The sequence below is a fragment of the Hemitrygon akajei genome, chromosome 5 (assembly GCF_048418815.1).
Source record: "Hemitrygon akajei chromosome 5, sHemAka1.3, whole genome shotgun sequence".
Lineage (NCBI taxonomy): Eukaryota > Metazoa > Chordata > Chondrichthyes > Myliobatiformes > Dasyatidae > Hemitrygon > Hemitrygon akajei.
In genome coordinates, this window is record NC_133128.1 from 175,425,790 (window position 1) to 175,438,738 (window position 12,949).

At 41.3% G+C, this 12,949-nt stretch overlaps 1 protein-coding gene across 1 annotated transcript in view; it reads right to left on the bottom strand.

The window, feature by feature from the left end:
• LOC140728499 (rho guanine nucleotide exchange factor 25-like) overlaps positions 1 to 12,949 on the bottom strand; it is a 45,621-nt gene that overhangs the window by 15,678 nt on the left and 16,994 nt on the right. Inside the window, exons 5-9 of the mRNA XM_073047302.1 lie at positions 12,641 to 12,710; positions 6,022 to 6,108; positions 5,446 to 5,538; positions 4,089 to 4,139; positions 1,371 to 1,448 (exon numbers count right to left, since the gene is read on the bottom strand). Of these exons, the coding sequence (XP_072903403.1) occupies positions 1,371 to 1,448; positions 4,089 to 4,139; positions 5,446 to 5,538; positions 6,022 to 6,108; positions 12,641 to 12,710 (379 nt within the window). The remainder of the gene's footprint in view (positions 1 to 1,370; positions 1,449 to 4,088; positions 4,140 to 5,445; positions 5,539 to 6,021; positions 6,109 to 12,640; positions 12,711 to 12,949) is intronic.

Below are 12,949 nucleotides of genomic sequence, written 5' to 3' on the forward strand. Positions count from 1 at the left end.
GCTTTCTGTCCATGAACTTACAATGATTTAGTGTTTTTTTGATTTGCAATCTCTGCCTTTCTGAGGATTTCTCAGTATAATTGGTTGGAGTTATTTGCTGACGTGACCTGTTCGACCTGTTGAAGGCCTCCAGAAGTGGAAACAGGGAAACTAAAGTGTCCAATCATTTAGGCTGATTGAGGATTCCATCATTTATATCTCCAGGTAGTAATAATTTCCTTCTTAATCCTTTGACTGTCTAGTGAGTTATTTTTTTTTGTCTCAGCTCCTTTGGAGCTAATTACAGTTAATGGTACATCGAAGTTAAGAATGGGCATGAGTTTGCCTCCATCAGAGGTGGATCGATGATGACTCTATAATACTCAACTCTACATGTAACTTTTCTTAAAACGAAGCAGGACATACCAGGCTGCTTGTAGGCATTAATGGAATTTAAACTTTTGGCTTAACAAGCCTCTAGTAGTTTTACTTATGCATTATAACCAGAGAATTAATACTTAAAGTTAGAGTCACCCAGTAAGTTTTCTGTTGCATGCTGCTTTTTCAATTCCATCATCCTTAAAACCACAAACACATTGTTTTATCTCAAGTATTAAAAGTTAATATGAGTAACGATACTGAACTTGTATTGGTTCCACGGTGGTCAAGCTGAGGAGTGGTAGTGTGGAGCTCCCACTACCGAAAAGTGCTTCTCACAGCATTCGCCTCGAGTAGCCTCTGACAACCAAGTCCAACTCCTGGCCTTCTCGTGTGGCTTAGCCTCTAAGCCCAGTGGAACTGTTTCTACTGACAGGAGAAGGGGCGAAGGCGGGTCCTGGCGCCTTAAAACCAGTGCTTCGGGTAGATGGAGCTTGTCAGCCTGGGAAGGCAGTCCATCTAAGAGAGGGAAAACTCTGATTTCAAACCTCCACTGCCTTGTGGCCATACCCACTCATGGGAAAGGCTTTGGGAGTAAACCCTGAGGACAAATCTGGAGCTGGAGTCCCTAAGGCAGTCCGACGTTGACTTCAACCTTGTTCTGGCAACTCCTGCGACGACACTAGTGCCAGGCTGTATTGGCCCTTGCCCTTCCCTTGGACAACATCGGTGGCATTGAGTGAGGAGACCTGCTGCTTGGGCAACTGTTGGTCTTCCATACAACTTTGCCCAGGCCTGCGTCCTGGAGAGGACACTCCAGCGTCACCTCATTGTGACAGCACAACATGGGAAGCAGCAGTCTACCAGTTGAACACAGACTGAAGCAAGACTTTCCAGGTGCTGGTCCATGGTCCCGCGAGACTAACGGATGCTATCACATCAGTATATTACAAACATTGATGTATCTTATTTGCAGTAAATAATTCTGTTATTGAAAGAAACTAAATCCTTACATTAAACCCACTAAGTCTTCCCAAATTCATCATATCATTGCAGCGTTTTGGCACCAGGAACATCACATCAACAGCTTTCTGTCAAAAATATGTAAAAGAAACAATGAGCATTAATACAGAAATTACTGTCAAGGCAAGATGTAATACAACAATGTTATGAATCAGAGGTTAGTTTACTTTGTATATTAAGTATGGTCATTTACTTAAAAGAAAAATAGAAATTCCAGAAAATATTCGTCATATCAGGCAGTGTCTGAGGAGAAAGGGTTAATGCTCAGGTCAATGACTTTTCAGCATTGCAAGCTGCTTGCTGCAAATCTACTTAATTTTAATCTACTTTTGGCCAGTCAATCTACTCACTGGTTCCACTGCATTCTGGATTACTAATTCACATAAAGTAATAATGCTTTCAACTCTCATTTTGTTTAGATTTTCAAAAATGAGCTGCATAGATTTTTACTGGGCATGTTTATTAAGGGTTAGAAATTAATCCATGCTGCAAACCTTGAGTTAAGTGGTTAGAGGAGCCCATCTAGTTTATCCCTGTGTCATTTGTGTTGGAATTTCATGTGTGAACCTCAGGCAATGATGAGAGCATTTAAAATGGGTATCAAAATTTAGATTTTGGAGTCATAAGGCATGGAAGTTGACACTTCAGCCAACCAATTCAAGCACCAATTTACACTAATCCCATTAATCCTCACTATGTCTCTGTCATCTTTCCCTAGATTCTGCCATACACACTCACTCAAAGGGCATGAAACTATGTGTCATTGTAATGTGGGATGAAGCCAGAGCACACCCGGGAACTCAGAGTCACAGGGATAATGTGAAAACCCTACTCTGACAACAACAGAGGTTAGGATTAAGCTTGTTTCATTGGAGCTGAGGCAGCAGCTCTACAAGCTGTGATATTCCCTCACCATTTAGTAGATGATAAGGGGGAGTAATTTTAAGATCCTCATGTAGAACGTGAAAGGATCCTGTGCTGATACAAGTCATGCTACTTAAAAAGGATGCGTGTGCTTCCTTAACCACTTTTGTAAGTCATTACACAGCTTAAGGAGCATTGAGCGAGAAGGACAGGTAGACATGGGAGTGCACTCACTGCTTCTCAGATTCAAACCCGGTCTTTTTCAAGGAGAGAGCTCCTGTGTATTTGGAGGTTCAGAAAGACATACAAGCAGAGATGAAGTGATAGTGAGTGAAGGCTAATTGGAATCATATTCATAAACTTCAGAATTCTCTTCCCGGTGCAGAAAGAAATTTCATGTCTACACACATGGTCATGGTAAGTGAAAATAGCAACAAACCCAATTTACCAACAATGGCACAGTTACCATTATTCCAAAACCCACATACACCTCAGCTTTCATTCACTTCCAGTTATTCCAGGGGTTCCCAACCTTTATTATGTCATGTACCAATAGCAATAAGCAAGAGTCTGTGGACCCCAGGTTGGGAACCACTAAGTTATTCTACCACTGCAGGACTTCAAAGGCACCCATTCTGATACACAATGTCTTCTTTAAAGAGCAAGCTGCAAGCAACTGTTGACAAAAGAAGCACCCACTATATGTTGTTGAATAGAATATCCTTTAGGTAATCGGCTCATTACTACATACATTTTTGGTGAGTTATAGATTGGAAATCTTTGAAGGTGACAGCATGCTAATTTCAGAACAATTTTACATAGAATACAGAACACTGGAGCACAGTTCAGGTTTTTCAGCTCACAATGTTGTATCAACTTTTAAACCTTCTCTAAGGCTAATCTAACCTTCTCTGCTACATGGCCCTCTACTTTTCTATCATCCATTGTGCCTATCTGTGCTGGCTGGTGGCATCAGCACTGGACTTCGAGGTGAATCGCCCAGAGTTCGAATCTGGCCGGCTCCTTGTATGCTTCCCATTCATCTGAGCTAGTAACTCAGCCTCATAAAAAACAGTGAATACTATGGAAACAGCAAGAGTGTCGGCCGATGTGCCACAAGGTGCAAAAAGGACAGCAACAACATTGTGCATATCTAAGAGTTTCTTAAATGCCCTAATGTAACCCCTGGCAGGGCATTCCATGCACCCACCACTCTCTGCATAAGCAATCTACATCTGACATCATTATGACCTTAACATTATGCCCCCTCATGTTAACTGTTTACTCCCTGTGAAAAAAAAAAGTCTTGGGGTATCCTGTCCTGGTTGAAGGTTCTATACCATGGAATATTATTGAGTTGACAATCCTGCCGTTGACCATATTTCTGTGATAGCATCAGTATCATGTTTCCCTATGCTAATCAATGCTTTATTCATCTGGCTAATTAGTCAGACTCCTTGCATTAAAATAAACATATAACTATCAGGCCAATGTTTGGCTCTGCTTGTTGGTCTGACTTTAGTTTCCTTTCGATATCTCACTGCACCAAACCATCAATAGTATTTCTATAATGTGCCTCATTATCTTGCCAAGTTAGTTTAAACCAAGGGTTTCCAACCTTTTTTATGCCATGGACCCCTACCATTAACCAAGGGATCCATGGACCCCAGGTTGGGAACCCCTGGTTTAAACACTTTTCAACAGCACTAATAAAGCTTCCCGCATTGATGCAGGTAACATCTTCTCCAGAGGTTGTCCCAGTGATCTAGAATCTTATAACAATGTTACAGTTTTAGTACTACCAGTAATATAAATGTTTAACAAATGAAGAAAACAGGTTTTACCGCAATTTCAGAACAGTCGAACCCAGCTTTCTCACTGTATTTGTAGAAGTCCTGCAAAAAGGCATTTCTCTATTATTAAGTATTTAGCATGATTTATCAATATTTTTAATAGACAAATATAATAGATCAGCTTCACACATGAATCATGTATGTAGAAGTAGATCCTATCAGTGGATATTTCATTTTCTTGTGTTTTGTCATTCATAGCCACCTTTTTATTTATCTTCCTATTCTCTCACGGAAAATGATGTAAAATTGCATACTTTGTACGTGCTGAAGCTTTACAAGGCATTGGTCAGACCACGTTTGGAATACTATGAGCAACTTTGGACCCCGTATTTAAGGAAAGATATGCAGGCTGTGGAGAAGGTCCAGAGAAAGTTCACAAGAATGACGCCAGCAATGAAAGGCTTAACATACAGTATGCGGTGGCTCTCGACCTGTACTTAATGGAGTTCGAGGGAATCTCATTGAAAGCTACTGAATAGTAAAAGGCCTGGATAGGTAGGACGTAGAAAGGATTTTTCCATTAGCAGGACTGTCTGGTATCCGAGGGCACATTTCAAAATAAAGGGGTGTTTCCTTAGAACTGAGATGAAATGCAATTTCTTGAGCCAGAGAGTGGTGAATTTGTGGAATTTGTTATCTCAGAGGATTATGGAGTCTTTAGGTCATTTTGGGTGTACCTAAGGCAGAAACTGATAGGTTCTTTATTGGTAAGAGGGTTTAGGAATACAGGGGAAGGCAGGAAAATGGGGTCAAAGATATCAGCCATGATTGAATAGGGGAGCAGATTTGATGGGCCATTTGGATCAATTCTGCTCATCATAATGACTCCCAGTAAAATAATTCTCTTGGTAAAACATAAAAATGAATGCTTTGTAATGGGTTAATTCCACATTCAATTTACACAGCTATGATTTAGGTACAGCATCTTCCCTTCTGCCATCAGATTTCTAAACGGTCCGCAGACGCATGGATGATACCTCATTTTTCCTTTATTTCATTATTTACTTTGTGATTTATAGTAATTTCATGTCTTTGCATGCCTCTGCTGCTGCAAAACAGCACATTTCACATTACATAAGACATTGATAATAAACCTGATTCTAATTTGATCTAAGAAGTTTGCAGGCTGTCATATTGTTAAAGACACAGATAAAGGCTTCCACAAACTTTGTCTCAAATAGCTATTAGGTAGCTTGTTAATATAATCAGAGGACCTGCTCAATGTTAAAGGAATCCTTTCTGAAATTTTAATTCTTACTGTAATTGAATCGTGTGAAGAGGTCCAGTGGTAGAGTGGCCAATTTTGTCTCTATGTTTCTAAGCAGGTTATCAGTTGTCAAGTCCTTACCTTGAGCAAAAGCTGGTACTTAGTTATTCTCTGTACAGGTTTGATGAGATAGTCACTCAGACTAAATTTCTCATTCAAATCCAGTTTTATGTCCTGAAAAGAAAAGCAAAAAATGTATATTTTAATGTTATATCAATTTTACTCAACTACTTCCGCTGTTGCCTGAAAGGAATTTGTACATTCTCCCCGTGACCGCGTGTGTTTTCTCCTCATGATTCCACAGCCCAAAGACGGACCGGATGATGGGTTAATTGGTCTTTGTAATTTGTCCCATGATTAGGCTAGAGTTAAATTGGGGATTGCTGGGCGGCATGGCTCAAAGGGCTGGGAGGGTCTATTCCATGCTATATCTCAATAAATAAAAACTATGTAAGCCTGCTTGATATCATATGGTTTGCACTCATGTGTTGTGAAATTGAACACCTTTGCAAAGCAGAACATTCACCTTATTCTCTGAGTAGCATAGCTGTTTTTGAATATCATTGACTTTGCTGGATAATTAAGGTACTGTTAACTATTGGTCCCTAATTAGTGCTTTTATCTATTTATCATTGAAGAAGACAATAAATTGCTCACCTCAAAGTAGGCATCATTTTCAACCAAAATGTACTCAGATTTCGGCTTGTTTTGGCAGTACACCACATACATGCCCAAGCGCCTTTCCTTCAGAAACAAAATACAGGGGTTGTAACTGGATACCTAATAACATCTGCAAAATCCGGCAACATAAATCTTATGTACGGCATGTTATAGATGCTGAAGTTTCCAAGAATGTACTTCGATGCAAATAGAAGTTTTAGCATGAAATACCCAAATCACCACACTGAAAGTGGTTTAGACTCAAATATCAATTGAAGGACAGGTCATGAAGTTTGTACTTGTTTGTCTAATTTGACACAACTTCTACTAAATTCAGTCTCAGCAATTCAGCGATTGCAGCTGTTAATCTAGAAGTGGACATAGATACAAAGCAGGAAAGGGTGCCCCCAGTGCTATTTAAGAGGGTCATGTTGCATCCAGGTTAATTGCTTACTGATTCTACTGAGTATCGTTTCAACGCAGCTTGCGTTTTGTCCTTCCAAAAACTTTTAGGAGTTTGGAAAGTCTGCAAAGCTTAAAGTTGGCAGAAACAAATTTCTCCTAGATATGGGTGCATTAGTATCAGAATTAAATTTATTATCATTGACTTATAGGATCTGAAATTTGATGCTTAGCAACAGCAATGGCATAAAATTACTGTAAGGTTCAAAATAAATAAATAGTGCAAAAAAAAACAAGACAGTGTCGTGCACTATTTGATTGCTCAGAAATTTGTAGGCAGAGGAGAAGAAGCACTTTGAATGTGGGTCTTCAGGCTCCAGTACCACCTACCTGATGGTAATAATGAGAAGAGGGCATGTCCCGGGTGGTGAATGTCCTTAGTGATGGGTGTCACCTTCATTAAGCACCACCTCTTGAAGATGGTCTCATTGGTGGGGTGTGTGTTATGCCTGTCCTGGAACTCTGAGTATATAATCTTAAATCAAATCAAGTTTAATTATCATTCAAACTATACATGGACACAGTCAATGTATAGTTCCTCTGGGCCAAGGTGCATAACATTCAGAATAGTGAGAGAGAAGGAAAAAAACACGTCTAGTCCAAGTCCCTGAATGACATGCGGATTGATGGTATAGCTCCCGGCATTGCAGCCTATCATTCCACCGATTGAACACTGGAGAGGCCAGCTCCCAACTGAGCATGGACTCTATGCCACACCACCTCCAGTGTCTTCTCACCTGGGCTGCTGCAGCGGGCAAGCCCGTGGCTTGGTGTCTAGTCTTCGCTGCAACTGAGGCCATGCTGCTGCCTTGTTGCCTGATTTTTACCCGACAAGGGAAACAGGCCTGTGGCATCTTACGTTATCAAAGTCCAACAGGGACTTGTGACCAGCAGAGAAACATCCAAAACTGTCACTCACAGTTACACTGCATGTTGCTTTTGTGCACCAGCTCCAATGTCTCGAGTAGCATGCAGTAGCAGGGCCTGCACCCAGGTCACCTCCTCTGAACCTTCTCCAGCCCATCTGCTGACTTCTTCTCTGACCTGAGCACCGGCTTCTCTTTCTCCAGTCCAAGCACTGGCTCCTCCTTCTCTGATCCAAGTGTCGGCCTCTCCTTCTCCGAATCGTCTGTCAGCTCTTCAATGCCCCGGCTGACTGCACCAAACAACGAGCAGCTCACTGATGCGGCAGACCTGCTGTACCCATCGTTCCTGGAGTCCAGTGTAGACTTACGATCATAAAAAGCACATTGTAAAAAGAAAATTGCACCTTTGGTTGGCCCCCAAGAGGCTGTTGCGTTCAAACGTGTCGCCATCTTACTGGAAGTTTTCATAATTTCTTGTAACTCTGCATTGGAGCTTGTATGTCAGGCTGTGATGTGAACAGTCAGAGTGCTCCCCACTATGCACCTGTTGCAATTTGTAGTGACATACCAAATCTCCTCAAATTCCCAACACTAATGTGCAGAACCACACACGTGGCTTTGTGATTACATCACTGCGCTGCTTCTAGGATAGATACTCTGAGATATTGACTCCCAGGAACTTGAAATGGCTATGCTTTTCATCATTGACCCTTCGATGAGGACTTGTGTGTGTTCTCCCAACCTCCCCTTCCTGAATTCCATAATCAGCCTATAAGCAGAGAGATTTCAAGGTGTATGATTTATACATTCTTTGATCATAAATGTACTTTGAATCTTTGGGTTTCTTGGTCTTGCTGGTGTTGGGTGTGAGGTTGTCATTGCAACAGCTCTCAGCCATCCAATCTTTCTCACTCCTGTACACTTCCATGTCACCATCGGGAATTTTACCAACAAAACTGGTGTCAAATGTGAATAACAGTTCTCTCCAGGGCCAACACATCGATGCGGTCAGGAAGAGGGGACAACAGTGGCTTTGCTTCATTAGGACTCGGGAGATTTGCTGTGTCACCAAAGACTCTTGCAAATTTCTACCAGATGTACAGCGGGGAGCATTCTGAGTGGTTGCCACAAAACGTGGTATGCAGCCAGCAATGCACAGGATCAAAAGAGGCTGTGGAGGGTGATAGGCTCTGCCAGCTTCATCTTAGACACAACCGTCCCCACTGTCGAGGATATCATCAAGAGCGGTGCTTCAAAAAGGTGGCATCCACCATTAAAGACCCTCCCCATCTGGGGCACACCCACTTTGCATTACTACTTTCAGGGAGGAGGTATGAAAGCCCACACAATGTTTTAAGAACTGCTTCTCCCCCTCCATCATCATATTTCTGAATGGTCCATGAACACTACCTCATTATTCACCTTTTGCATTATTTATTTATTTTGTAAATTACAGTGATTTTTATATCTTGCACTGTACTGCTGCCGCAAATTTTATGATAATTTCATGATACATGTCGGCATTAATAAGCAGGATTCTGATTCTGATTTTGTGCTTAACTATGCAGCCATGAGTGTAGAGAGGATAGAGCAATGGGCTAAGTACACATCCTTGAGGTGCACCTTGCTGACTGTCAACAAGGAGGAGATGGTATTAACGATCTACACAGACAATGATCTTTTGATAGGAAGCTGAGGATCCAGTTGCAGAGGGAGGTACAGAGGCCCAAATTTTGAAGTTTGATGATTAGTACCGAGGGGATGACGGTGTTGGCCACTGGGCTGTGATTGATAGTTTGCAGTCGTAATCATTCCCCTAGGAGTGCAGCATAACTGAGTGAACAAGCGGAGGACACAGACGAGCTGCTCAGAAGAAATGATGGAAGGACACATTAGGAGACCATGTCAATCAAACAAGCATCTTCAGGGAACAGTGCTCAGACTACCTGAATTAGGATCAATGTGTGAGATGCTTATGATTCATGAAGAAGATTCTGAGATGTCTCTTGCCATAGGCAAAACTCCAGACAGATTGATATGAAATTCTCAGTGTTATGATACTATGCAAATTCACTGCAATGTGTTTGTTCCACTCTTTCTTTGTTCAGCGCCTTTGACTAGTTTGACAGCTAGTAGTAATGAATTGAGAAAGGATAAGCAAATTGTAACATGAAGGACAGGGATAAACACTGTAAAAAATAATCAAATATCGAAATTACATTTTACCTCAATGTAAATGGCATTTGTTAGAAGAATTAGTGGCACAAACAGCAATAAATATGTTTGAAATAAAAGCCATTACATAGATGTGATAGGAAGGGATCAAGATTGGCAACAAGTTTGAAAACACTTCAATAAAGCAGAAAGGATTAAATATTTGGATGGAGGATGTTTTTCATAAGGAATGAAGCTCAGAGGATCGGAGATAGAATTAGGAATGATAAAACGCAGCATAAAACACCACTGGAGGTAAATTGTAAAAGTAAATCTAACTGCAGAGAGCACTAATAAAATAAAAATTGTTGCAATCTGACTTTGATTTCCAAATAGATTGAATGTGTATTCATGAGAATGTTTATAAAACCATTTCTATGGACAGGATATAGTCTCTTCCCATATCTCCTATCCATTGTTTGTAATCTGATCAGATTACGAGTTGGAAATGTGGCTGCAAACCGAATTTCTGCTTGGCAGAAGGGGCCTGCAGTCCACAGACTCCAGTAGATCCCTCCAGCTGGTTTTCCAAACTGGGAGACTTCCCGCAAATCCAGCTTCCCTGGTCTTCAGGGGAGGAAGATGTGTTTATGATGGAGTTTTGTTGCAAGGGGCAGATATTACAGAAAGATCTATTGAAAAGCTAAAGTGATATTAAGTTTAATGTCCAGGTTGGGAGGAGGAAGGGTGTGAGAAGTGCAGGAAATAGAGATGCAATTGAGAAGCTTTTTCAACCTTGGTAGAAGGCAGACATTGTTAAAGAAAAGGGAAAATATCTGAGAGGAAATGGGGTAAAAAGTCTCATTTTCAGAGCAGAAGTAAAAGGGACTGGGGAGACTTTGAGGATGGAGGCCGAGGAGAGAACAATTTCCATGCAAATGAGGTCAGCAAGTACCTGGGATATAGTGATGGGATCGTGGTCCAGTAGGAGGTATTTGCAAGTTAATGCTCACCTTATCTCACCAACAGCATTGCCTTTGTCAATAGGTTTGATAATAATGTATTAACTCAAAAATGATAAAAGGCATTTGCCCAGAGCAGTATTTTAAGAATTCATGAGCTAATGAAAATCTATGATGCCTAAAAGCAAAGTTTTGTTGAAGCATTTACTCGGGTGAAGATTAAAGTGGACTGAACGGAACAGCTTTGAGTCAGGGTATATTGCTGCTGTTGATGAGAGAGAGATGGGGGGGGGGTGGGGGGGGGGGGAGAGAGAGAGAGAGATATGTTGATGTAGTTAGTTACTGGGTCTCTTGCCAATACTTTCTTAAATCACCTCAGTATTTCCCTTTAGTTCTCACATCTCCTGCTTTGTGAGGTTTAATCATCTCTGCATTGAACTGAGGCTGTGTCCTATGACTAATGGGCTCCTGAATCAGCTGTAGTAATGGCTAGCTTCGTAGCTCACTTTTGTGAACTAGTTCTACATGTTACTTGCTTACTGTTATTGTTTGCACGATCTTTTTTCAGCACATTGAGCCCTTGATAGTCTCCTTTTATAAAAATACGTTCTATTGGGTTTCTTTGTTTTGTGACTGCCTGTAGGAGATAAATCTCAATATTGTATATACTATACATACTTTGATAATAAAAGTACTTTGAACTTTATACGTGTTTCTTTTCACACAATAAGAGGCCATTAAATTTGCTGTTTATACCAGCTCTAAGAGTAATCCCATCAATTCTTTTTAAGGCATTTGACAAGGTCCCACACGGTAGGCTTATTCAGCAAGTCAGAAGGCATGGGATCCAGGGAAGTTTGGCCAGGTGGATTCAGAATTGGCTTGCCTGCAGAAGGCAGAGGGTCGTGGTGGAGGGAGTACATTCAGATTGGAGGGTTGTGACTAGTGGTGTCCCACAAGGATCTGTTCTGGGACCTCTACTTTTTGTGATTTTTATTAACAATCTGGATGTGGGGGTAGAAGGGTGGGTTGGCAAGTTTGCAGATGACACAAAGGTTGGTGGTGTTGTAGATAGTGTAGAGGATTGTCGAAGATTGCAGAGAGACATTGATAGGATGCAGAAGTGGGCTGAGAAGTGGCAGATGGAGTTCAACCTGGAGAAGTGTGAGGTAGTACACTTTGGAAGGACAAACTCCAAGGCAGAGTACAAAGTAAATGGCAGGATACTTGGTAGTGTGGAGGAGCAGAGGAATCTGGGGGTACATGTCCACAGATCCCTGAAAGTTGCCTCACAGGTAGATAGGGTAGTTAAGAAAGCTTATGGGGTGTTAGCTTTCATAAGTCGAGGGATAGAGTTTAAGAGATGCAATGTAATGATGCAGCTCTATAAAACTCTAGTTAGACACACTTGGAGTACAGTTCTGGTCGCCTCACTATAGGAAGGATGTGGAAGCATTGGAGAGGGTACAGAGGAGATTTACCAGGATGCTGCCTGGTTTAGAGAGTATGGATTATGATCAGAGATTAAGGGAGCTAGGGCTTTACTCTTTGGAGAGAAGGAGGATGAGAGGAGACATGATAGAGGTGAACAAGATATTAAGAGGAATAGACAGAGTGGACAGCCAGCGCCTCTTCCCCAGGGCACCACTGCTCAGTACAAGAGGACATGGCTTTAAGGTAAGGGGAGGGAAGTTCAAGGGGGATATTAGAGGAAGGTTTTTCACTCAGAGAGTGGTTGGTGCGTGGAATGTACTGCCTGAGTCAGTGGTGGAGGCAGATACACTAGTGAAGTTTAAGAGACTACTAGACAGGTATATGGAGGAATTTAAGGTGGGGGGTTATATGGGAGGCAGGTTTCGAGGGTCGGCACAACATTGTGGGCTGAAGGGCCTGTAATGTGCTGTACTATTCTATGTTCTAATTCTGTTCCCCAACTTATTTCCCCTATTATCTCTCATGTGTGCATCAACTTTTCTGATTCTACCGCCATCCATTTATTCACAGTAGCTGGTGACTGAAAAGGATTTATAGGAACCTTGTCCAATATTAACCTAAACGTCAAGGCATTCCAACATAATTATTATAGTAGATTTAACTGTAGTCAACAAATGAGAAAAATTGTGAATATTGAAATGTATTTCATTGTAATGGGCTCTGATGAGAAATACTCACATGCTTGATGAAGATCTTTGCCAAATATTCTGGTTGCTGCAGACATTGTTCCAATTCCGCCAAGAAGTAGCTACAAAGGAATAGCCACAGTAATTATTCTACAACTTCATTTCAGTGGTGCATGTTTATCTACTTAATTTTGAAGACTATCAAACACAGGTATTGTTGTGCAAACAATTCATGCTCTGCGGAGCATTTTTATCATTGTGCAAATTTTCCAACAGTGGTCCTGAAATTGTGGGGAATTTACTCCTTATGCCGTGAGTCATAGAGTCCTAGAAAAGTACAGCCCATTTAGTCCATGCCAAA